This window comes from Rhamphochromis longiceps, linkage group LG11 (genome assembly GCF_057381845.1).
Source record: "Rhamphochromis longiceps isolate RC_006_pf linkage group LG11, R_longiceps_female_GT1.1, whole genome shotgun sequence".
Taxonomy (NCBI): Eukaryota; Metazoa; Chordata; class Actinopteri; order Cichliformes; family Cichlidae; genus Rhamphochromis; species Rhamphochromis longiceps.
The window spans coordinates 13,041,723-13,067,853 of record NC_140567.1 but is presented as its reverse complement, the minus strand read 5'-3'; the positions used below and the strand labels follow the sequence as shown (position 1 = coordinate 13,067,853).

Genomic DNA, 26,131 nt, shown 5'->3' with positions numbered 1-26,131 from the left:
ACTTTTTTGCCTACCTTGTTTGACCTACCTGGCTGTTTTTTGCAATTTGGTAACAGTGTTACAAATACATACTTATTTCAGCCTCTCGTGGATTCTTCATTTAGCCACATTTGGGGACTGGATCCCATTTTCCAACTGAGCGACTTCCTATATTTGCTAATGGATTGGATTTTATTTTAAATAACTTTTTTCCCATTTGAAGGATTTGTTCCCACTCATATGATAGACCCCTTATTGTCTTCATAAGCCAAGTCTTTCTACTTGTCTAAAGACTGATGCGTGGCTTAGAAGCATCAAAGCTAAGATCAATATAATTTTCTGCACCTAACCAGGTATATCGAGAATAACCTTTCATCCTTCCTCATACTTTTCTTTCCCTCCTTTTTCTTCCCATGTGTCCCTCTAGCTAGAGCTGAAATAAATGTATGTTTGCCCTGCTGGAGTTTGAACAGTTTCTTTAGTGCCCTACCGCAGTTTGCAATATCCCACAGCTTCAGCAACTGGTAACAGTATGTGATTCACTGTTCACAGTACAAGCCACCCACCTTTTTACCTATGAACAAGTCCTGTTGGCTGAACATAAAATGCCACAGATTGCAAACTTTATTTCAGATCAATAAAACACTTTTTTTTCTCAACCCCACTGCATTCACCTAAATACAGACACAATCAGACATGCACATTCAGGCTGGACTTAAATCTTACTGAGATGCTGTGGCATGAACTTAAACAGGCAGTTCATACTCAAACTTTTCACTGTGGCTGAATTCAAACAATTCTGCACAGAAGAGTTGGCCTATACAGTGATGTGAAAGACTTATGTTATTAGGTTTAGGAGGCAATTATTTTTATTTTTATTCATGCACTATATGTTTCTGATATTGTTGCCATTTTTTTCCTTTAGTCGTGTTTTTGCATTGGATGGATAACATGTTGCAATGGTTGTATTTAACAGAAGAAAACTGTAGTCAAACAATTGCACGGTGATTGCTGCTGCAAGTCTTAACTAATGAGTACAAATAAATCCCCGGTGTGTGTGTGTGTGTGAGAACAGGCACTTGTATCTTCTGACCACTGTAATGTTTCTCTTTCCCCTGTAATTACTTTCCCTTATCATGTAGCTCTTGGCAGGTACTTGCTTAGTAACACTGAGTTCTAGTAAAACAAACACACACTGACACAACAACACACAAATCATAGTAGCTCAGTGTGTGGGTGGCTGGGTCCTTTTAGTTTTGGTTGTTGAGTAGTTTAGTTTGCACATTGTTCAGAAGGATGCAGGTGAGAATCACCTAAGAATGACAATAAAGCAAAAACAAAGGATAAATGTAAAAACCCTAAAAGTTGACAAATCAAATAATTTGTTAGTTTTGTTCAAAATAACACACAACTCTTGTCTTGCAGTTTAAAAGATTTTTTTTTTTTTGCACATACAAAATAGCCAGTTGCAGTTAAAAACCAACTCAAAGTGAAGTCCAGATAGTAACACTAAGAATTCAAGCTTTTTAGTGAAAGGACTGAGGTCCTGTGGTCTTCTCTGCAATAAAAGGATCAGGCCTAGTATAATTATGTAGTTTAAATGATAACCCTGTTTGCAGAGAGTAATTTGAAATACTTGAATTAAAAAGAAATTAAACAAAGGTGTAATTTGTAAAACAGTTTTAACATTCTGTGCAGCTTCACTCTGTGAATGCCTCCACAAAATAATCCTTAAGAACATATGATTTCATCCAAAAGCTACTTCAGGGGGGCAGTTTAGAGAAAGAATATATATACACAAGTTTTCACAGACTGACTTTGCTCAGATATGCTGCTCATAGTAAAAACTCTTTGAAAGAAAAAGATCTATGACTTTTTTACTGATAATACACTGTATGGATAAAAGTAATGGGCTTTAGCTCTTAATTCAGTTGCTTTCACATGGTTACAGACTCAAACCCCTACCAGTGCAGTCTGCTTTTACAAGCATTTTTGAAAGAATGGGTCACTGAATATAAGTGTGGTGCTGAAAGAGGATGGCACTGTTGCAATAAAATTGTGACATTTCTTCTCTTATTGCATAATCAATTTTAAGTGGTGTGAGTGCTATGTTAAAGTGTTTAGGACCTACAGTAGCTTAGCCATAAAGTGGCACACCACGTAGAGTTACACGATCACCAAGTGCTGAGGTGCTTCAAACCACCACAGCTGCCATCAAGATTAGCAACAAAAAAACTGTGTGCAGAGAGCTTCATAGTTTCAATGGACGAGTATGAACATGTAGTGTAGTTTAACCCGTAAGATGGACAGTAAAAATATATGCCTCCAACCAAGAAAGTACTGGGATCGAATCCACTAGCCAGCTGTGACCTTTCTTTATGGAGTTTACATGGTTGGGTTTCTTCCAGGTTATCTGGCTCCCTCCTACAGTCCAAAGATATTTGTGTTAGGGGTGTGTGTGTGTGTGTGTGTGTGTGTGTGTGTGTGTGTGTGTGTGTGTGTCCCATTGTCTCTCAGAAGTGTAATACTTCCAAAGTCTGGTGACCTGTCCGGTGCCTTCTCTCGGCTCACAGCTCAGCTTCAGCTACACTGCAATCCTGAATTTATAAACCTAAGAAAATGAATTGATTACTATTGTTAGTAGTAGTAACAGTATAAGGGAGGGATTTGACCATGTAGTTATTTAAATGATAGCTCTACTAACTAGCTACAAGGGATTTTTCTCAGTGGTTTCTTAAATTGCTGGGGCAAGCTCCTACACAGATTCTAATTAAAGTCATTCATGCCTCCCCCTGAAACCTAAGAAATTGAGCTGAGAGTTCTCATACAAAACTATATTTCTCCTATCTGCCTGCTCTATGCTTACAAGGAAAAAAGCCTTAAGAAAAAAGAATGTTGTTTTGGTTAAGGGGCTTCAAGTTACTCCTGAATTCAGCAATTACATTTTTTTTCTTGTCAATGGATTAGAATTGCATTTTATTGCATCACCCCCATGTCCTGTTAAAAATAAATAAATAAATAAGATAACAATCTAAACCAAATATCCAAGCATTTGTTTATGACAGCGTTGGGTAATTTGATATGCCCAAAAGGATCTGACACAGCTGTACCCAAATTCATCATAAATTCATCACATTGTGTCTTATAGAGCGAGGAGTACGAACATTAGGGGTCAAACTAGCAATTAAAAGTGTCCTCCTTTCTTTTAAAGCACCCTTGTGAAATACAACAGATTGTGGAAACGAAGCTGTGAAAGCAAGCTGAATAATTAATGCGGTGCACCACTTTTATTTGCTTTTCCTACAGGTAATCTTGTCTCTTGATGTATTGCACTTGTTGACCCCTGACTGAGTGGCGGCTAGATTCACCTCCCTGGAATAAATAACATTCATTGTTGTCATTATCATCTTCACTATTTATGACTTGTCACGTTGTGCTCATGAATGAATATAAAATGATTTGCAAAGTGTATTGTGCATATTTTTTCCTCCCCAGGAGAAATGCATGATATCATAATTCTGCTCATTCAGGCGTCTCCTGAAACTAGTACATTACAATATTACAATTTCATATTTTTCTTGAATTTTTTTTTTTTATATAGTGTGTTGATAATGCAGTGATTTACATTTCTTTTGCTTTTTTATATTGTATATTCTAGTGCTACACACAAGTACTGGTAGGGGCAGTAAGTCATTAATTTTCCTATATTTGCTGTGTGTGTCTTACCACAATCACTTACAGATTAGAAATGATAAGAGACCCATTTAATATTTTGGAGGTAAGACATTGTCACTGGCTATCTATTTGGAGGTAAATCAATCTTTTAAACTTGGTGCTCCATTGAAATTCTGGTTTGCAAGACCAGTTTTACAAATTTGTGCTTACCGTATTAAAAAAAAAATAAAATACATCAGTACATCCATGGACAGCCTTTTTTAATAACTTACACTAAATGAATATTCTCTTGTGGAACAGTAAGTATCCCATGGCCCTCATAAGCCATTATTGCCCCCTTTATGAGATTAATAATATTTTGTTGTAGCCATTTGCTCAGGCAGAAGCTTTCTGAAATTCCTTCAGTTGTGAAATATTTGAGATTTTTCTTGTACGTACTGCTTATTTTGAACCTCCATGTAACATTTCTATTTAAAGTCCATGCTTGGAGAATGCCTTTTCACAACCTTACGTTTTATCTGTTTGAGCTGTTCGTAGGATCGTTATGCTATTGAAAGGGCCACTTTTGGTTTGATATCAATTGTCAGACAGATAGTCTAACATTATCTTCAAGTACTCTGTGATATGCATGTCAGTGACAGCAATTTATGCGGTTCCGCGGGCAGCAAAGCAACCCCAAACTATAACATTTCTAAAGACATGCTTGCTGTTTTTCTCCTAATAAGCAGTGACCTACGTCACACATGTTAACAACTCACCCTTTATTGTTCTGATCAGAGTTGGTGTGGACCTAATAGTTTTGGTGAACTTTGGGTTTATTTTATTTATTATTTATTTGTTTTTATTGGGAAGCAAAATGCTTTTTGCCTTATATACCTTTTGTGCAACCCACCAGTTGCAAGTTACCCATGTCGCAGTTTTGTGATTGCTTTGTTTTGCAGGTTCTAATTATACGAATTTTAGAATCAGAAAATAATTTTATCCCAAGTTGTGGTTTAATGCTGACCACTTTTAACTGAACAGTTTACATCTGTACTTATTGTCACGTAATGTTTTTGTTATGTGCATAGTGAGTTTTAGCAGTTTTCCCAACTTCCAGCATCATTACATGCTGATGGACATTCATATGTTCTATTCCCTGTTAAAATAACAAGTCGGAAAGTAAAAGTTTGCATTTCTGTTTCATGTCACCTTATTTTGTAGACACTGTTGCAAAGAGGATCGAGCATTTGTTTAAATAAATGAGATGTAAAAATTGTCAACAGTTGTCTACAGGATGATATGAACGCCATTGGCTCTGTGCTCCTTCACTCAAGCAGGCACACACTGACACAGCCATAAAATCATAAAAAGTTCCTCGAGCAAATTACAAGCCAAGCAGCTTGGCATAAATCGACTCTCCACTGGAAGCAATGGGGATATTTTTTTTCTAATTAAAAAAGCATGATGGAAAAAAATAACTAGGATCTTTTTATTGTTACGTTGTTAGTTGTTCAGCAGATGTCAATCTATAGATACTCATGTGTGAAGCAGTTTGTCCAAGTTTGGGTGCTGCTTCTGGTGTTTCTCTCTCTGTCCGGTAATCAGGAAATGGCAATGGATTGCGCTACATTAACCAGGCACAGTGTTGCCTACCTCCTGGCAAAACTCGACTCTTACCAGAAACACCCTGTATATACTGCACATACAGTTTCAATCAATGCAAAATATAAATATAAAAGTATAAATCCAGGCTTTTGACATAATTGGATTTGCTTAGTTTCCACAGTTCCAGTAAATCTCACTTGTGTTTTATGGTAGTTTTGTTCTTCATTACTTTTGTTTGTTTGTTTGGCAGAATTATGAAATCATTGATACCTGAGGTTTAATAGGGTTAAACTCCAGGTATCCAATGAGATGGCAAAAGTGAACAAAAATCTATTAAAAACAGAAACTGCTTCTGAAACTCTCCAATTTGTTTCCCCAGATTAATATATTCAACCCCTGCAGCAGCTCCATAGCACTGATGCAGCCAAATCGGTCTAACTTTACTGATGCATATGCATTTGCAAACGGTGGCCCACAGCAGCTGGCCGGTGTTTAATGTTTGAGTCATTTCATAAGATCAGGTATATAAAAAGCTGACAGCAAAAAATGTTTTACATTTTTAAGTCTGTGTGGATAAAATGTGTGCTGCTTTCAGGGCCTTAAAATAAACACAATTAAATAAGGTCACTGCAACTCCTGTAGTTGCCTCACAGGAATATCTTGTTGTCATGTTGCTGCTTTGCTTACTGGATGTTGCTGTTAGGAATATCAAGAACGTTAATGAAGAAAAACCAATCCAGAAAAACTCTGAGATTAAAAGATTGTTTTTCATCCTTTAGCAGCCAGCTGTCACATCTATGGGTGACGACATCTAAGCTTTACAATTCTCCATTCTCATGTTTAGGTACTTGTTTTTTTAATTACTAATTCTAACAATAAAAGAAACTTGTTTTCATCTGTTGTGCCAGAAAACAAACTGTGCTAAAGCTGGAAAATAAAAAGAAAGTTTCAAAACACACATAATTAATGTATAATTATTTTCAATCAACTGATGTTTTTGTCTTTATAGAACACAGACAAAGTATCGCAAATATAAACTTGACAAATTATCTGCCATCAATAGCATAGCCTTCTGTCTGTCACAGCTGTGAGCGGAAAAAAATAACAAATAAAATAACAAATGCAGCCTTTATTTTTAAATTGAGTGCCACTGTTAATGGTAGATAGCTTTTCACATTAAAAAATAGAAATCACAGGACACGTGTCTAATAAGAAATAACTTATAATTTATGATTGTATTTTTGTTAGTTATTATGTCTAATCAAAAATATAAATGTGATATTTTTTAACTATTTTTGATCATAATTGATTATAATAACTTTAAACTTAATGTGGTAGGTGAACTGACGTCTTCCACTTTTCTTTTCCCCCCAAATATCTTCAGTCCATCCATTGTTGCATCCGTGTGACTATCTGTGATTTTAGTAAAAGTAAAGGTCATTTAATGCATGAAGCAGAGCGGGTAAAAGACAAGAATTGATTCAGAAAGATGAAAAGCAAAGGATGACAACAGAAGGCTACACCATGTGACCTGTTGGACAAAATCAAGTTAACATAGTTGAATGAAAAAGTTCTTCTAAATGTGTTATAATCAAATGGAAATGCGTCTTTATATCATTACCCTTAGAGTGCCCGTCATGGCCCCAGGCATTCTAAAGAGCTCTCATCTCAGTCTTTAAGCTCTAAATGGTTTTCTCCACTGAGAATACCTCTTCTCATTTTTCACTTTACTTAGATGAAGAAATATTTTTCTTGAAGTAGGCAAGATAATTGCATAGTTTATTCTGGCATTCATAATGTTAGTCAGTACCAGCTTCAAGATATTGCAATTTGCAGTTGGATTTTGTTGTTGTTTTGCTTTTCTTTAAAAAAAAAATCGATACTACACACATTGATGCTGATTTGACTTTATTTGCCATTTTATCCTATTTGACAGTAATTTCAGAGTGCCAGCTTATAGCCTCTTCAAAGATGCATCAGTGAGTTAAAACCTCACTTTGTGGATATATTAAAATAAAATAAAAAAACAGAGGCATTGCATAAAAGTATGCGGCTTGTTAGGGTTTAAGAGTGCATAAAAGTATGTGACTTATTCAGTTTGAGGGTTTAGAGTAGTCTTTACCAGCTGAATAGAAGACTTGTCCCAACAGTTTGCCTCTGCTGAAGCAGTATAGCACTTCAGAGTTTTTGCATCCTAGAAAGAAATTACATTTGCCTTGGTGGCTGTGACAGATTGACAGTTGCATGTGGAAATGTTTGGACAGTGACAAAATTGCTCTGTATGCCAACACAACATATATAAAGTTGAGATGCAACCTCGAAGAATAGTTCCTAGTGCTTTCAAGGGCAATATGCCCTCGGTAGAGTCTTTTAACCTCCTAAGACCCGAACTCTTCCATGGCATGCATTTTTAATTTCTCTTTGATATTTGGGCTGATTGGGACCCGATGAATGTAAAAACAAAGAATTACCAGATTTTTTTTTTTACCTGATTTTTGTTCCTAAGAAAAATGAGAGCCACATATAAGGATATTCGTTTAAAATTTTGATAGAACAGCAGCAGTATAATGTCTTCGTAAGTGGATATCAGGCCCTAGTAGAGCAAAATTAAACATTTTGGTTTAAATAACTTAAAATGTGATGTCCACATATGTGGACGCCAGGTCCTAGGAGGTTAAGGCACATTGGGCCTAGGTGATGAGCCAGACCCCTACAAAGAAGAAAACCTCTGGGTACTGGGAGCCCCGTTCTGGAGCCAGGTCTTGGGAGTACCCCACAACTCTGGCCGGATGGCTGGCCTTAGCCTTTAGATTTTTGCCCACGTCAAAGGTGCTTCTGGATTAATTTTTTTTTAACAGATTGTCTAAGGACAGCGATAAGTGGAGACTGTGTTGGGTTAGGTGGTCTTAGGATCTCATTTCTGCTTTTTTTTTATTATGGTTCTGTTGTCTTTATGAAGCAAATACCTCACTGCACTGTAGCACCTCACGCCAAATAAGAAGCGCTTAGCATGAGAATAAGCATAAGTGTGATGCTGTGGTACTCGATCAGAAAGGTTGGAGTGCCCACTCCTGGTCCAGCTGGGAGGAAGCCCTGGGGTTGAGCCAGGATACGCGGGAGAGATTGTATCTCTTTGGCTTGGGAATGCTCCGGTTTCCCCCAAGGAGAGTTTGGGGAGGTTTCTGGGAAGAGAAAAGCCTGTGCATCTCTGCTTAAATTTCTGCCTCTGCAGCACCTGTATAAACAGCAGAAAATTGATGTATGTATGGATTTAACCGAAGAACATATTTAAAGCTATATTTCAAGAGTTCGGAAAAATTACATTCAGTTACCTAGATTTAGTTGGATGAATTAACATAATCATTAATAATATGCAAATTTTTAAGACTTTAAGAATCTATTGCCACGAGTGAATGCTTGGGCACTGTTGCCTCAGAGCCAGAGCTCTGGGTTCAACCCTCTCTGCTTGTATACATTTTCTGTGGGTGAGCTCATTTCAGTTACCACTGGGGAGAGAATAAAACGAAATAACATGCCAGGTTAAATCTGCCTATGTCAGTCCTGGACAGTCTCACAAAAAGATGGCGTTAATGTCAATTTTACTTCCTAGTTAAACAAAGGTTAAAAAAAATACTTGGAGTCTGTGAACAGCAGTAATGGGTTTGCCCCTTTTCCAGGACTTTACTTCAGTTGTATTTGTTGGCGGGTCTTTCTTGTTTGATCTTTGTCTCCTTTAGGGTAAATACAAGCTTAATGGCTTTTAAATCATGGAATATTTTAAATATATACACTACCAGTCAAAAGTTTGGACACACCTTCTCATTTAATATTTTCTTTCTTTCTTTTTTCTACTTTCTACATTGTAGATACTTACTAAAGACATTAAATACATGAAGCAAGATATATGGAATTATGTAGCAAAGAAAATTTTTAATAAATAACTCTAAATTTGTTTTATGTTGTAGATTCCTCAAAGAAACTGTCGGACTTCTCTCAATGACTTTTTTTTGACGTAGTCATCTGAAACGGTTTTCACTTCAGATGTGCCTTATCAGGGTTCACTTGTGGAATTTCTTGCCTTCTTAATGGGGTTGGCACCATCAGTTGTGTTGTGCAGAAGTCAGCCCTATTTGAATGTTAGAATTCATATTATAGCAAGAACCAATCAGCCAAGTAAAGAGAAACAACAGTCCAAGAGTGTGCAATGCAGTGATCAAAGCAAAGGATTGATATTTTGAAGAATCTAAAATCAATTTTGTTTTTGTTTTTTACTACGCAACTCCATATGTGTTCATTCATAGTTTTGATGCCTTCTATGAGAATCTACAATGTAAATAGCCATGCAAATTTCTTTACTTAATCAGTCAAATATGTGAAGCAAAATGCTGGTTGTGAAGGGTACATGTTTTTGGCTGCAGTTGGTTAAACTGCAGCTGGAAAGTCTAAGAAATATGCCCTAGCATCACAGTTGCCATAAAACAGATTAGCGTCTGTTTATCCTCTAAATAGACAAGGCATCAGATATCTTATTTGAGTGTCCTGGTTCATGTTATGGTAATATGTTTTAATGTTAAGACATGTGGCTTCTGAAGCATTTCCCAGAAAATGAAGTAACTGTCCACTCCTGCTTGCTTTCTAACCATTTTTAAAGATATGCCTTTAAAGTAAATCATAGTAAACACAGAGTTTTAGTTTTTCTTTGGATAATCCTCACAATCTGACAACTTCCTTCTGTTCACAAACCCTGAGGGTATATTCAGTTTAAGCTTGGTGAACTTAGACATGGAAGGTCACTGTAAGTTAATCTTATTTGTAACCAAACATTTCTTCTTTCTCTCATCCAGGGAGGGACAGTATTTTCTTTGGAGGACTTACAATTGCAGTCTGTTACCTATGGGTCAAACTACGTGGAGTTATTTAGCGTATTAAGTATGCCTGTTTGGGTTGCTGTTTGAACCTCGCACACCATGCACTATTGATTAGCCTGTGGCTTTGTTCCTACGTCAGCGTTGCTGTTTTGAAAGCATGGTTGAAGGGGCTAAAAAGAGATGGGGTGATAACTAGTGTTGTGTAAATGTTTGGATTACGGGTGGCTGAGATAAATCTAAGAGCTGAAGTGCTGCTTTCAGGACCAACTAACTTTTAGTTTATTTAAGCTGTAGCATAAAACACTTTAAGTGTAATCTTTTAAATTTAACCTAAAACATATAGTTTGACTTTCTCCTACTTATAAGGTGATTAATCTATAAATGTGTTTGTCCTTGTCTCACTCTATAGCTCCCTCAGAGCCTTTGCTGTGCAAGTTTGCTGATGGAGGCCAGAAGAAGAGACAGACCCAGGTCAAATATCCCCAGAATGGACGATCGTGGACACGGGAAGGAGAGGTGAGGCTTAAAAATATATTTAATCATCAAAAAAAGCTCCCTGGGAGACTTCATAAAATATTCTCTTGGCCTGCTGTCAAATATAGTCTCTTGCTTTTCTCAATTAAAATGAAAAAACAAAACTGAACACAAGTCTACTGAGAGGACTTTAAAAAGAGAAATTACAGTTATCAAAAAAAATCATTTACACTTCTTTCAATTAAGTTTTATAGCTGAAGGATAACATTTCTTTTATTATAATAGTCAAAGAAATGAGTGATTATGCACAGCGGTGTCCATATTATGTTTTAGGAAACGTTACAGTTGTAAATCATCTATTCTAATAATTTTCAATATGCGGCTGATGCTCCCTTTGACTCCATTTTTTTTTTTTCTTCAACATACCGCAGAATTTAAAATCATAATAGCTTGACAGATCCCCCTCCTCTCCGTGGGGTCATTATCCACTTTCATTTCTAGTAAGGCACTGTAGGTTCAGTTAGAGATGCTGCTGACAGTATGAAAGCTGGCACACAAAAAGGTTGTTAAATTTAAAGTATAAGGTTTCTGTAAGGTCCCAATTGCAAACTTGTTTTTGCTTTTGTTGAAACTCCCACCTCCTGTCCGTCATCTTCAGAAGAAATGAAACCTTGTCCAAAGGATTGAAAGCAGATTGACTGTTTCACAATGCAGAGAGTTCAAAAGTTTTTAGTGTCAATACCAAAGCTTTAATTTACAGAACAAGGGGAAGTGAATAATAATGCTGCCACCCACACACCCCGGTGCAGTTTTTAACAGTTTCCCAGTGTTCTCGTTACACGAAGGTTGGGAAAGAGCAGGGTGGTGGAGTGAAATGAAATGGAACCAGGCTGAAACTATGCACTGTAACAAGAGGCGCCGCAATGAAAACAAGATGTTGCAGTGTTTGACCTTTGCTCATGGCTGTGTGGAGCAGGCACAGATTGCAGCTTTAGTCTTTTTGTATAAGAGCAAACGTGTGTGTCATAGCCTGGCTTATCATTGGCCGAAAGGCTGGGCACACCCTAAACAGGTCACCAGTCTGTCACAGGGCTAACACAAAGAGATAAACAACCATGCACACTTCATTTTACCAACTGTGGAAGTGAGCCACAGTATTTGGAGAGAACCCACACAGGGACAACATGCAGGGAGAACAGGCTGCCAAACCCAGGACCGTCTTAATGTGATGCCACAGTGCTAACCACTGCACCACCATACCATCAATTTTGGTGGTATTTTTTGTAATGTGTCATCAACTAGGAATGGGAGTTAAAAAAACAAACAAACAAAAAAAAACTCCAACTGAATAGTATAAAACATAACTCATAAAACAGTCAGAAATGAGCAAAGTCTGCTGGCCAAGGTTAAACATCCCTGCAAAAAATGCATCTGCCTTTAACCACCACAGTAAATACCTTAATCACATTATTAAAAAGCTCAACTTAAATGTATTCACAATTAAATGTGTGGTATTTTGCACAGTGGATTTCACATATGCAGTGCCATTGCTTGGAGAGTGTAGCTAAATGAGCAGTTAAAGCACATACAGCCTTTTTTCAATGCAAGTTAACGTCCACACAGCTTTGCAGAAATGGGTAAAGTGAATATGTCATTTTATTCAGATTTCGCTTAAATACAGGCATTCATTTGCTAGATAAAAATACTATGGAGCTGTGCCGGTTTTGTATGTCTTAATTTCCAGAGCACTCTCATTCCCAACGCGTAAAATACAATTTGTCACGTCCCAATGCATCTCGTAGTAACCTGAAAGGTAGCCTTCCACTTACTCCAGATTCTCAATTGAATCCAATAGAATGGCACTCGCGGTGGTAACACGTGCTGCAGCTGTCTACCTCTAACCTTAACCTAAAGCCTATCAGGTAGTGTTTTCCAAAGTGATTCATGAACACAACGAAAAAACATATGTGCATGTATAGATTCATTCAAAACCACTGTCATGCCTCTGAACGCCTAACATACCGACGATTTGTCACATGTCAGTTTTCCGTTAATGTACTTCCCTCTTGTCAATGTCTGTGTGAACTTGAAATAAGTGATGACTGCTTTCAGTGAGACACCTCACACATTTGTCTGTGGCACACGTCGTGACAAGCCCCGCTCGGCCCTGAAGCATCTCTTCAGAGGTTTATGCATTTGTCAGAGCCAGGCCTCAGAGTCCAGGCTGACTTATATAAACTAATACTTCCGCTAATAGAGACATCTGGCCAGGGAGATGCTTTGAGGTGCTTCACTGCCTACTTATCTCAGTCAACTCATTCTGATACGAGTCTGGCCTTGGTACGGTGACGTGAATACGTGCGTTACACATGTAATCACACGCTTACAGAATTTGTTTTGGAAAATGGATAAGGGATACGCATGTAGCTGTGTAGCAGCACAGAAAGAGATTTGCTGTTAGATGAATGCAAATCCCTGGAGTTGATCAGTTTTTCTATTTGGTGTCTAGCAGTGCTTTTTGTTGCTTCTGGAGTCTATACCTACCTACCCAGCCTAGGCTTGGCTAAAACAGTGTTTGTGGAAAAACCAAACACTGAGCTGGGTTCAGCATCAGGGCACCCTTTCAACTCATGTGCCAATTTGGAGAGAAGAGCCTTGTGTAGAATGTAGAGTAAGTACAAATGACTTGTGCAGGGCCGATAGATGGTGATGGGGTGGTGACAGAGTAAAAAAAAAGATTAGGAGCAAACAGTTGTTTTAAGTCTGGTCCAGAATTGCCAAGAGGTAGTCAAGTGGAAGCAGATCTTATTCAAACCTCAAAGAGAAGCCCAGCCTCAATCATTTGAACATGGTAGAAGGAATGAGACAGACAGAAACCACAAAGGGGCTAGTGTCACTGATAAATGCTTGGCTAAACATATTTAGTCACTATTTAATAACAGCTTTATGAAGGGAAGAAGGGACAGAGGGAATATAGAAATATACTAATATAATGCTGTTGGGGGGAAAAAACCTTTAACTCAAAAAATGGATCAAAAAGAAAAGTTTGGGCTGCTTCAGTGAGAAGTTTGAGTGCTTTTGGCAATTTTTGACTGTGTGTGTGTGTGTGTGTGTGTGTGTGTGTGTGTGTGTGTGTGTGTGTGTTATTGCTATTATATAACATTATCTTATTTACCACTGAAAGAGCCACATTCATCCATACAGTACACACACTGGTACTCTACTTTGTGACAGTTTGTGTAGAAAAAATCTCTTACACTCTCAGGCACACACACAGATAAAATGTGTGTTAGGAACATGGGGGGCGCTTCCCAAAAACACTTAAACTTGGACTAGAGAAGGCTGGGATCAAACAACTGGCCTTCTGAGCAGATGTCACTTACCTCCTGAGCCACACCCTTCTTATGGACTTTTGAGTAATCTCTAACTTTCCTATGTTGGGCTGTTACCTCCATTAATGCCAACCAGCATGGATTTGTTTGACTTAGGTGGTAGTGCAACTTCTTAATGTCTTGTTTATTTATTTGAATGCTCCTCAGGATAATCAAACATGGTATAGTGTGAACTGTTTTTTGTAAAAGAAAATAAAGTACCATAAAACTTCTATCCATCCATTCTCTTCCACTTATCCTTATCAGGGTCGCACTCATAGAAGCAATTTAGAATTATCAATTAACCTAACCCCAATAATTGCATGTCTGTGGACTGTGGAAGGTAGCTAGAGTACCTGGAGAGAACCCACGTAAACCCAGAAAAGCCCAGCCAGATAGTGGAGTTAAACTCATACCATAAAAGTTGACTTTTAAAAACCTTTAAGGAGAAACGGTAAAGAAAATCTAAAGCGTTCCACTGTCTTTGGTCTGCTAAAATTTAGAGTCAGTTAGAACTGGGAACTTATTTTGTTCCTACCTATTTTATATAGTCATATACCACATGCAACAATCGTCCCTCACTGACCTTCATGTGTTTGATTTTGTTGAGCATGTTAAATAAAACGACTGCACTTATAAATGGCTCTTTTGCTCAAAGGCAATTATTCCAAATAATTTTATTGTACATAAGAGCTTTTAGCTGGATTAGTTTGGAGTCTTTAGACTGCTTATCTATTGTTCATTCAGTAGGTCCTTATATCCCAGTCACTTTTGAATTTTGTGTTTTTTGTACAACGCTCTTGTATAGTTTGCTTTCTCTGTTCATTACACATTATAACGTACAATAGCTATATCATACTTTATTGTTTATTTAGTTGTATAGAGTAGCTGTATATGTGATAAAGACCACAAACACAAATTGGTTAAAAAGGCAAGTCATGTATTTAACATTTCGGTGTATGTGTTTCTTTCTCCAGAGTGGTATGGCGTTGACGTATGACCCCACAGCGATGCAGAATGGGTATGTAGAAAGTTTTTTTTTTTTTTTTCTTTTACCTCTCGCACGAACAACCTCGATCTAAAGAGTGTCTCCAAACTTGACTTTTTACTTACATTGTTACACGCAGCCTGTTCAAGAGTGACAGTATAAAATCCTCCTAAGATCAGTGCACTGAAACATGGCAACAACCTGCAGAAATATGCACAAGAGCACCTGCATGCAAACGAGAGGGTCACACATAACACACATTAACCCATATACCTGAACTGATACAGAACACACATACTATCTGGCGTTCGCTCTTATTCTTACACCTAACTGATGCAGATGGAGCATTTATTTATGCACCTATGCATACAAGCTGTCAGAGTTGTAGGTTTTGATTGCAGACAGGAAGATGGGCGTTGTTGCAGTGCTGCTGTAATACTTTCGTCAGCCGAGGCTATCTGCAGTGCTCCCAAGTTGGTTGAGGAGAGCAGAGTGCCTGCCTGTTTCAGGGGGAAATTGGAGATTGGTGTTGTCTGGTAGGAATGCTGCTGGTGATGTGATCCCTGGAGATGCTTCCCTGCAGCTCTGCACTCTTGTTCTTCTCCTCCTTTTGTCAGATTGGTCCGCCACTTTATACCTTAAAGCCACTCTTTCTTTTTTCTTTTTTTTCTAGTTCATCTGAAATTATACAGTCCTTTTTCTTTTCACTGTTTTTGACTTGTTTCTTGCCCTCTCCACATTGTTTTGTATTGCTCAATTCTTCTCATTCGTTCTGTTTTCAAACAGCTGCTTTGCATCTGTGTGCTTGCTGTGTGTAAGCCCTCTCCAACCTCTCTTCCGAGGTCATCGTAGCTCCTTCCGGCGAAGCACTAAATGACTGTGAAATGCTAATGCAGCTAATTAGAGAGGCAAAAAGCAGGGAGGGAAGTGGGTTGAATAAAAATGGAGGGCCGAGTAGGGTCAAGAGGAGGGCAAAGGCAGAAATAAAGTCAGTCCAAGGAGAGGGGAAAGGTATGAATCAATTACAGGTTTCACTGTGAGCTTGAGGACAACGTTTTTTTTGTTTTGTTTTGTTTTTGGGTTATTTTAAAGCATCCATTGCCAGACACACATTGTTGGAAAGCTTATAGTTTGTCTTATCTTAACCTACTTTTGCTTATTCTGAATCTACTAGCTCCCATTAAGTGTATCTCCTGTCTTTTTTCTTACCCTTTTTTACTTCCCTTTTCCATCTATAGGAAAAGTCACTGGGGTCACCACTAAATCACTCAGTAATTTTTCAGTGTAAACGCCTGACAGGGCATTAAATCACACTAGGGATCCACAGAGGCTTTAAAATTCAGTCCTGTAATAATGTTCTGTTTGCAATTACATGTTTAGTGCATTGTTTAAATAGCAGTGCCGGGGTCCCCATTGACAGTTGGCTGCTCAGGGCTAATAGCCTACATCAATAACCTTGGGTCTGTCCTCTGCCTTCTGCTTCTCTCTCTTAATACACATCAGTCTAATGAAAATACAATAAACACAATCAGAAAACCACATTGAATAACCTGGCCCTGTCACCTCATTTGTATTCATCAGTGACAGTAATACAGTATCTGTAATGCAAGTCATTTATTAACTGTACAGTGAAAAAGATGGATCCATAGCACCGCATTGTGTTTTTCTTGATTCTCATTCATGACAAACAAGTTCCAGTTTGTACTCCAGCTTATCTACATTTATTTAAACCCTGCAATATAATGTCATGTCCAAAGTTGGAATATGCAGTTAATCTAAGGCAAAAAAGAATTGGAGACATTTTTGAAAGTGAGTTGTAGCTTAGAATAGCCATCATTAATAAATAGTAAACTGTAAAACTACTTGGTTAGATCTCTGAATACATGGTTGTTAAAAGGCCAATAAAACATTAATAAATTGGAGTTAATTTAAAATCAGTCTATGACTATTTGCAAACCTTATTATCACACCAAGAAATTTGATTTCATCCACCATTTCTTTGTTCCATCAGTAATAACACCAAACTTCACATTTTTACTGCTATTTCTTAAATATTTTGTTTTGTGTATGTTCAAAGTTATTCCATTGACATTAAACCATTGTTTAAATTTGACTGATTCATTGACAATAGCAACAATGTATGTAACTTATTAGCAGGACAGTGATATCATAAGCAAAATGTACATATAGATTTTTTTTCTGAATTACGATTACCATTCATGATTAAAATGAAAAGTTCAGGACCTAGCATCGATCCCCGTCCAACTCCAACTGTACATATTGTTTTCTCGTAAATAACTCTGGAACCAATTATAGGCTATACCTCTGATGCCATAGAGCTACAATTCAGAAAACAAAATACTGGGGTTCACAGAACAGTCTTTTTCCTTTTGCACATATATTTTCTATGAAATCTATACTAGCTATTTCTGTAGATCTTTGCTCTTTCTGAAGCTGTACTGATTTTCACTTTGCAACAATACGACTAATGTTTGCTTGTTGCACATGGTTAAAAGTTGACCAAACACGCAATCGAGCCGCAGATGAATTAGAACCAAACCTGCCACGAATTTCTTTTTCTGGTTCAACAGAAGTGAGTCATGTTGCGTTAAAAGAAATAAATGAACAAATAACTGGCGTATCTCTATTATATATGTACAGCTACTACTTAGGCCTCGGCACACCAAGTAGGGCATAAAAATCCAACAGGGAGACTGAATGTCTGTGAGAAGCACAATCACGCTCTGCAGCTTATCGCAGGCAGTTGAACCGGCTGCATGCACAAGCCTTGAGCCGCAATAGTTTAAAAATATCTGACGCTTTACATCTCGCAGTTGAGGTTCAAAACTGCTCATGCCGTCACTGACTGAACAAATGTAATGTGAAACAGAATGTGCAATAACAGAACAGGTGGGTACCTCAGGAACCCATTTCACCCTTGAAATGAGATGTGTGCATGTGTCGCAGGCGACTACCACCACAGTCCTCCTAGGTTTTTCTGTCTTTGGCTGAGCCCCATTGTCATCTCCGTGCATGGGCTATTACTATATGTTGTGCTCACTGCGGATTTTAAGAAATATTATGGAGCGACCTAACAGTAGTTTGAAGTTGCCTTTTAAAAGTAAATTAAAAATGAGTTTGTCTTTTTATTCAGGTAATTTTCTTCCCTGATTGAGAAACACTTGATATGTGGCAAGTACCTTTTTTCTACAATCATGGCTGTGTTAGAGATGGATAGGGTAGGGCTTCGCTTTCTGTCTCTGGCCCTTGGTTTCCCCTCCCCTCACTGGCTCCATTATTCAGTCAACAGACACTTTGGGATCGATCGGGCACAGCAACACGGCTTGGCGGATGAAACATGTCCTCTCTAGGTACACAATGATAAATAAAGCACTGCGAGCCACAGCATTCTACAGCTGCAGAGCTGAGGGGGTGAAATGGGGGGGAAAAGAGATCAAAATGAGAAGGGCAAATAGAGGCATAGGAGAAGTGAATAGATTATAAAATGCAGATGTTACAGATGCAACCGATGGGAAGTAGGGTGTGCGTAGGTGGAAACATAAAGAGCAATACTGAAGTATTTCACCCACTCACACATTAAGGTAATAATTCATTATTATGCGTAGCAGTGGTGCAGACTCCTTTGTAACATGATGTGTAGTCTGGTGCGGTGTCAAGTCTCATTCTAAGATGTCTTTGATTGTGCTACATAGAGTGAAGCTGCAATATTTATTGTTTCCATGACAGCCTTGATGATGTCTGATCCATTTTGTCAGTGTTGTCTTGAAGTGTACTGGGTAGTTCAAAACAAACTGAGACAAAAGCCTCATTTTCAGCATTACATGTGGTTATGTAGGGTGAGCTGAAACTGCAGAGAAACCTCTGGATTGTTAATACACGCGTTTGGTTCCCTCCCAGGTGATTATTAGAAGTTAGATGATGTGGACAGTCAAAATTAAAATGTATGTCTTGTGCTTTCATAGGTTCTACTCTTCTCCATACAGCATCTCCACGAATCGGATGATTGCTCAGACATCGATCACACCCTTCATTGCTGCCTCTCCTGTCCCCACATATCAGGTGAGTTTAACCTCTCAGAAGTTTGATGAGTGCCGTGGCCTACTTAAAACCAGAAAATCCCATTCCTGACTCTATGTAGAGTAATTCCTGGATGTACAGGTGGAGTTTGTCATACTTAACCAAAGATATGAACCCAAAATGAAGTTATCAGCTCTGTAGAATCAAGGCAATTCTTTGTCTAGCAATGATAAAATGCAGGCTTACGTTGCAGAACTCCTCCTATCCATCTCCCATTCTTGAGCACAAATGCTGCTTTTAACTCTCAGCTCTCATGTGTCGCACCCGTTCTCTTCCACACACAAACCATATCAAGTTATGTCAGAGCTGGCTGGCAGCTGCTGTACCCAAAAACAAGATGGAGCTCTAGAGCTCTATAAGAAAGCCAAATTCAAAGACTCATGACTTAAAGTATCATGCTTTATAGGGAAAGAAAAAACATTACCTTTCATTGTTTTAACTCATCATTGACAGATGTAGGTAAGAGATCATACAGATGCAGGTACAGAATGCATGCATACAACAATAACGCATGAGACAAAGGGACCCTCAGAGACTCATTTCTGCCTTCAGTTTGTTAGAGTTGAGCGGTCGGAAGGAGAACAAGATGAAAGTATGATTTGTGGCCAACTTAAGCTTTGATGATGAAACCCTCACTGTGAAGCAGTAATTGTTAAGACTGTTTTGCTCTCTGTGGTCTTCATATCCTTTTATAATTACGACAAACTTTCTGTATAGTGGACCCTTAGTTACTGCTGTAATATTCTTTAAGACGTGCTGCCGCTGGGACTGAGGCTCTGAAATTGGCTTGTAAAGGCTTGAGATAATGATTAATTTTCTTACTTCTCTTCTTTGGTTTTCTCATTTTCACTCGCTTCCTGTCATTCTGTCTTCCAATTGTCATTCTCAATGTTCTCTCTTCCTCAATTCTTTACCCACTTACAACAATCTTGCTTTTGATCTTTCCTTTCCTCTCATCTCGTCATGACCTCCCCTCTGCATCATCCTACTCGTGTCCGTCCTCTCCTTCTCCCTTCCCTTCTCTTCTCTTTCTTCAGGTTCAGAGTACATCTTGGATGCCACATCAACAATATGTTATGCAACCTACAGTAAGTTTTTAAACCAACATTTCCTTTGTTTTTAAGCCTCGTTCTGTAAAGTCTTGTTCTCTATTTTCCAACCCTTTTCACTCACTCCTTTATTTATTATATATAATAAATGTACACATGCTGAGTGTACAGCATGTGTCAATTTTTCTCCCTGGCATACTCTTTTTGTCTTAAAACTTTCAGTGTGTGTGTTTAATAGCTTCATTACTCATGTGAATGTCAGTGGCAGGATTTATGGGAGAAAAACTACAAAAGCTTTTAAAGCATAGGCTGTATTGGTCTCGAGGACTGCCTGCAAATGCTTTTATAACAGTATTTAATGTGCCCTGCCTTTTTCTTCATCAAATGAGTATTTAATAATTCAGGAATGAAAATGTTAGTAATAACAACAGGTCACCGACAAGTTGGTATGAATCACGAAAACTGCGAAAAGCCAAGTAATAAAAGGAAATTCTTCCAATAAGTGCTTGAGAGCCAAACCCAGGTCAGAGAAGGAAAATAACTGTAACCCTGAATCCCAGCCCCACTCTGCTGAATCAGCCTGTGAATAGCCTTCTCAAAGGACCTCAGAGAGCTTGGCGAAACTCACTTTAGAATCTGTAATAAAAGGTTGCTCCCTGCTGGTTTTGAATGAAACTGCATGTACAAAAACAGGTTTCCAGACAGCTAATTTAAAGCACATTATTTATCTATAAGTCAATGTACATGTGTAACTGCTGCTCAGTTTCATATAGTGATGCATAAAATTTGCATATCAAAAGCAGCAGTGCATCTTTGTGTATATGATGCATAATGCAGTGATGTAAAATCCAACCCTTGGTGTTTATAGCTCTTTTCCATCCATCCTTGGCTAGAGCTTTCTCTCACATTTTGTCTCTCATACACATAGCTTTGATTGACGTGCAAAAACGTTTTAAAACACACCCACACATTCTGTATATATACATGAAGAGTCATGAATCGACTCTGAGTGTAGGTGTACAGTCAACATACTCTATAAACCCACACTTACCTACAAATTCTCTCTTCTTTTGGCAAACACAAACATAACCTTAACACAAACTGTGGGCTTTTCCTTCCTTTGATACAGGGACTATATACAGCCGCTCTATGTTATTAAGCCTCCACAGGCTTCGCTCTAAGCATAGTCCAAAGCCTCAGTCTCTCTGACATTCACTGACTATTGTAGCATAAAATATAAAATCTCCGTGCCTTCATCTTGTCATCTGACAAAGTACTGCATTGAATTAGTGGAATTAGAAAGCTATATCATATAAATTGTGGAATAGTCCAAGCTTAGTCCTGCTTACAAGATGATTACTTCTCAGTGTAGCAGGACCGATGCATTATGAAATCACAGGCAGAAGAGATTCATATTACAGTAACCTTGAAAGTCTTTCAGATAAAATTTAACTTCTATCTCCTCTTAAACATTTGTTCAACAATAGTTTAAAGGTCTATATCAAACACTATATGGACAAAAATATTCATGTTTCAATTCTGGTGTCTTTAGTCCCGGCGATGCTGGCTCGTTCTTAAGCCTGTGCCTGTGGCATTAACATCAAACTAAAACTGCTACGCAGCTCCTGCAGCTCTAATGGTGCCCCAGTACCTTCGTCAATATAGTGTATCTGTTAAAGTAGCCTGTAAGAGATGAATGTGCTTACATTCAGGGGGTTTATCTGTACACCTGTGCTAAAAAAGGTTGTATGATTTTGTTCTGTCATTCATGGGGTGAAGGAGTTTATCGGGGCAGGTACGTAAGGCGGTGCAAATTTCTGCAATCGTATCCGCCGTGGTTGCCAAAAAGCTTTAGTGTTCAGATTTGTTGCTCCTCCTCTGTTGTTCTCTCTCCCTGTCTTCTGTCTTGCTCTTTATGTCTGTCTGGCAAATCTTAAACACATTCTGTTGTCTTGTCTGATTAAAATTATGTCTCTGAGCGGGGATAATACCCTTCTGTAAATGTGTTTTCAAACAAATGTCCCATCTAATTATTTGGCAGGCCGCTTGATATGACTTCCTAAGACTTGGGAAAAGACAGGGTGAGCTTGAGCAGAGATTGATGGTTTGGAGAAAGAGAAAAATAAATAAATAAACACGGCGGATTTGACAAGGAGGACAGGGGCGAGAAGGAGGTGCAGGGAAAGAGGAAAGAAGGGATTACAATGAATATATTGAGAACAAAGAAACGAAAACAGCCGCTGCAAAAGCATGTTTGGGCTGTGCACATCTGTTCTCCACCCTTGTCTATGTATAGACAAATTCCCTGTTAGACAACAAAGATGAGGGGTAGTTATTGTATTTCCTGGATACTGAAGAGCTTGACAAATTAAAGCTGCATCAGGGAGGGAGACTGAGAGACACAGCAGCTTAAGTCTGTTCCTATGGTAGCAGAGGCTTCCTCACTGCTGTACTGCAGTTAATGACTGGTAACTTTGATAAATGCTATGCACTCATTGACACTTTTAGCTAGATGAACATGCGCACACCTCCTCTGGTTAACAGTCCATCATCTACTTTGAGATTTTTAAATGCTTGTGGCACCAAAATTGGAATGTGAGACACTCTGTCGCTAAATGGTAAATGGTAAATGGCCTGTATTTATATAGCGCTTTTACTAGTCCCTAAGGACCCCAAAGCGCTTTACATATCCAGTCATCCACCCATTCACGCACACATTCACACACTGGTGATGGCAGGCTACATAGTAGCCACAGCCACCCTGGGGCGCACTGACAGAGGCTAAAGAAATTAATGAGTCTAATTAAAAGGTTAGAACAAGAGAACAAACATCAATGCTGTGTGCTGTTTTCATGGCTCAGGATTAAAAATGCACATACACTATTGCTCATAGGTTTGGGGTCAACTAGGATATTTAAATTCATGAAAACTTAATCTAACAGATTTGCAGTGAAACGAAATAGACATTAATAACATTAGATAAAAATATTTTTGATTGATGGAACAATTTTGTACTGTGTACTGTCTCAGTTTTGCAGCCTTGCAGCCCTTTGGCACTCTGGCAGTTTTTCTGTTCCCATAACAGATGAGTAGTTAAGAGCCAGTGACTGCGCTGGCCACTCCATTATAGGCAAAACACCAGCTGACTGCTTTTTCTGAGTAGTTCCTATAAATGTCAGAGCTGCTTTGGAAATCAACTCCAGTCCTGCTGTATCCACAGGCACGGTATGGCACTACAAAACAGAGTGAAAGCCTGCCTTTCTCTTGTTCAAGATCTTTTGCTGTACAAATCTCCCACTTTAGCACGACCAAAGCCTCAAACCATCAAATTTCCTCCACCACACTTAGCAGATGCTGTCAAACACTATTCCAGCATCATTTCATGTCTGAAAACTGCTTACGTCTGCCCAATATTTGTGTGTTGTGTTTTGGGGATTTTTTTTCCCCTGTCTTTATTTTCTACTTTTATTGACTGATCACAGTTATGGCTCTTTGGACAACTCTTCCTAGAAGGCCAGCATCTAAAAATCACCTGCAGGCTGGTGTTTTACAGGAACCATTTAATGCAGTGACCAGTTGAGGACCTATGAACGATCTTTTTCTCAAACTAACCACTTTGTACTGTCACCGGAGAATACTACACAATGCTGACATAAACACACTTAATTTCAGATTGTTCAGTTTGCCTCATGCAATAGCATTTACTTCTTAAAACAAGAAAACTGAGTTATTTTTTTAGCCATGTTGAGTGTAATCAAAACCAGGAACCCTTATGTTTCAGACACAGAAGTAAATTTATTGCTTATGTAATCAGTACAATCGTTTTCAGCTGTGCTAACATAATTTAAAAAACTGTGGATTTTAGGAGGGGAATTTGAATTTTACATGATAAATTTGCATTAGGTTGCATGGTTTGTAGTGTTTTTTTTTAAATATTACTTAAAAATAATACATTATTTATGGTTAAGAATTGCATTTTTAAATGGTCATTTGTAAAATTACTGATGAGGTTGACGTTATTTCAAATAAAAAACAAATGTGCTTTACTTTATTAAAAGGAGCAGTAGAGGCTCACACAACTGTGATTACCGACAGACACCAGTGTAGCTACACACTGCCTGATTAATGTACACACACATTAAACACACCTGTACACACACTGCCTTAAGGATTGTGCATTTCTGCGCCTTGGTGGGATGCCCAGATTACTTGAACTGCCTGTCTTTACATCTTAATTAGTGAGAGGATGTCTTTGTGCATAATTACTCACAAATCCCCCTACAGGAAATGAATGCATTAGCCAAACCACGCAAAAAAAAAAAAAAAAAATCACACACACACACACACACACACACACACACACACACACACACACACACACACACACACAATCAATGCTGCTTATTGAGGAGGGCTGTAATGAGACATCTAAAGAACTGGGATTTCAGCTCTGCAGGAGACAAAGGCAGTGTACAATATCAGGGCTTGCAAATAGAGCTCTATACCTCACGTTTGTTTTGTTTTGTTTCCTAACCGCGAGATCCCGTGTGTGCAGAACTGTCACAGGTGCATGCCTGCGGGTGCATGGATAAAGCCGGGAACTAAGGAGTACTTGTCTGGTTTTACGCCGAAAATCCAGTGTACTTTGTGTGTTGATAAAGAGGGTGTGGTCTCAGGAAATCAGCTTATAGAATAATAGAAACATCTGCACGTCGTAGCACACCACCTCAGTAAGAACAAATAATGCCAATTCAAAACTCTTTGCATTCTCACGCACATGGAGCGCCCATCATAAAAACAGCATTTAGGGGTTTTCTCAATAAACGAGTATCATTATCACTAATACTATGTATTTAATGCTTTCAGACTGCCTGCAGCAGTCAGTCTGCTTCTCTTCTTTAATGGGAAAATGACAGGGGAGAGGGAGAGAGGGCAAGTTCAAAGTTGAAGTAGATTCTGTGTGGGGTTTTGGTTGTTTTTTTTAAGTCATGTCCTCAGGGAAACGATAACTGTCATGTGGGCTCATTTATACCCCAGGAAAATCATCTGATGCATTAAAAACACGCACACCATAACATACAACTGCACTCATTACATACTAATACATAGTGCCCGGGTGCAGACCCATACAGAGATGGAGAGTTGATCACTTGTAGAGCTATAAATCAGAGCAGACAGCTACTCATTGTGGGTTTCATTTTTTTGTTTCTGCCTGGAAACCTGCTGTGAGATTGGATGAAGTGAAAGAAAGAGAAAGGGAGGATGAGAATTCATTACAAGAGAGAACGCATTATTTAGATGGTTGAAAAGCTCGGGTGTTAATACGATTCTGGCTGGTAAATTTACCTGCATGAGCCAAAGCTTTTGTGCCGGTTTGAGGGTAGATCTGTTGGTGTGTGTGTGTGTGTGTGTGTGTGTGGGCTTTCGTCTCATTCACTTGTAATACTGAGGAAAGTGTTTACAGAGCATTTCTGATGCTGCTGTGTTCTGCAAACAGATCTCTCTATGAAGACAGCAGTCAGGAAGAAAAACATTGTACCTTTGTTAACAGCTCTGACAATCTTTGTTTGCACAGTGTGTGCACGCGTGCATGTTTTTTCCTGTAAAGCCTGCAGTCATAAGGGTCTTACCTTACAGAATCTTAACTGTGAACAACTGTCAGACTGTATATGCATTCAAAGCGAGCACTTCAGATATCTAGAACTTTCCTTGTTTTGAAAGTGTGTACTGTATGTGCTTATGTGTGGTTTTGTTGTTGCGAGCCTCCCAGAGAAACCCTACAGATTCAAAGCTGTTAAGTCGTCTGCCATACAGCCAGGCGTGTGCCTAAAATACCTAAATTTAATACTTGTGTTCTTCTAACGTTATGTCTCAACTTGAAGCTGTAGAGGTGCTGACTGCTCTCAAGAGCAGCACCAATACATAACCACTGATGCTGTCTGTGCTCATGGGAAGTGTAGTTAAACATCCATCACAAATAACCAGAGCACACAGTCTCCTATTAAATCTTTACAGAGCTGTTGAAGTTGTAGCAGAGCTGCA

The 26,131-nt window shown here is 38.5% G+C and overlaps 1 protein-coding gene across 6 annotated transcripts in view; it reads left to right on the top strand.

Moving 5' to 3' along the window:
* LOC146658656 (RNA-binding motif, single-stranded-interacting protein 3-like) overlaps nt 1-26,131 on the top strand; it is a 132,991-nt gene that overhangs the window by 101,990 nt on the left and 4,870 nt on the right. For 5 of the 6 annotated variants that reach the window (XM_085422361.1, XM_085422366.1, XM_085422365.1 and 2 more), the window contains exons 7-10: nt 10,519-10,625; nt 14,932-14,975; nt 18,926-19,022; nt 20,078-20,128. In XM_085422361.1, the coding sequence (XP_085278487.1) occupies nt 10,519-10,625; nt 14,932-14,975; nt 18,926-19,022; nt 20,078-20,128 (299 nt within the window). The remainder of the gene's footprint in view (nt 1-10,518; nt 10,626-14,931; nt 14,976-18,925; nt 19,023-20,077; nt 20,129-26,131) is intronic. The other variant, XM_085422363.1, reaches the window with a different exon arrangement.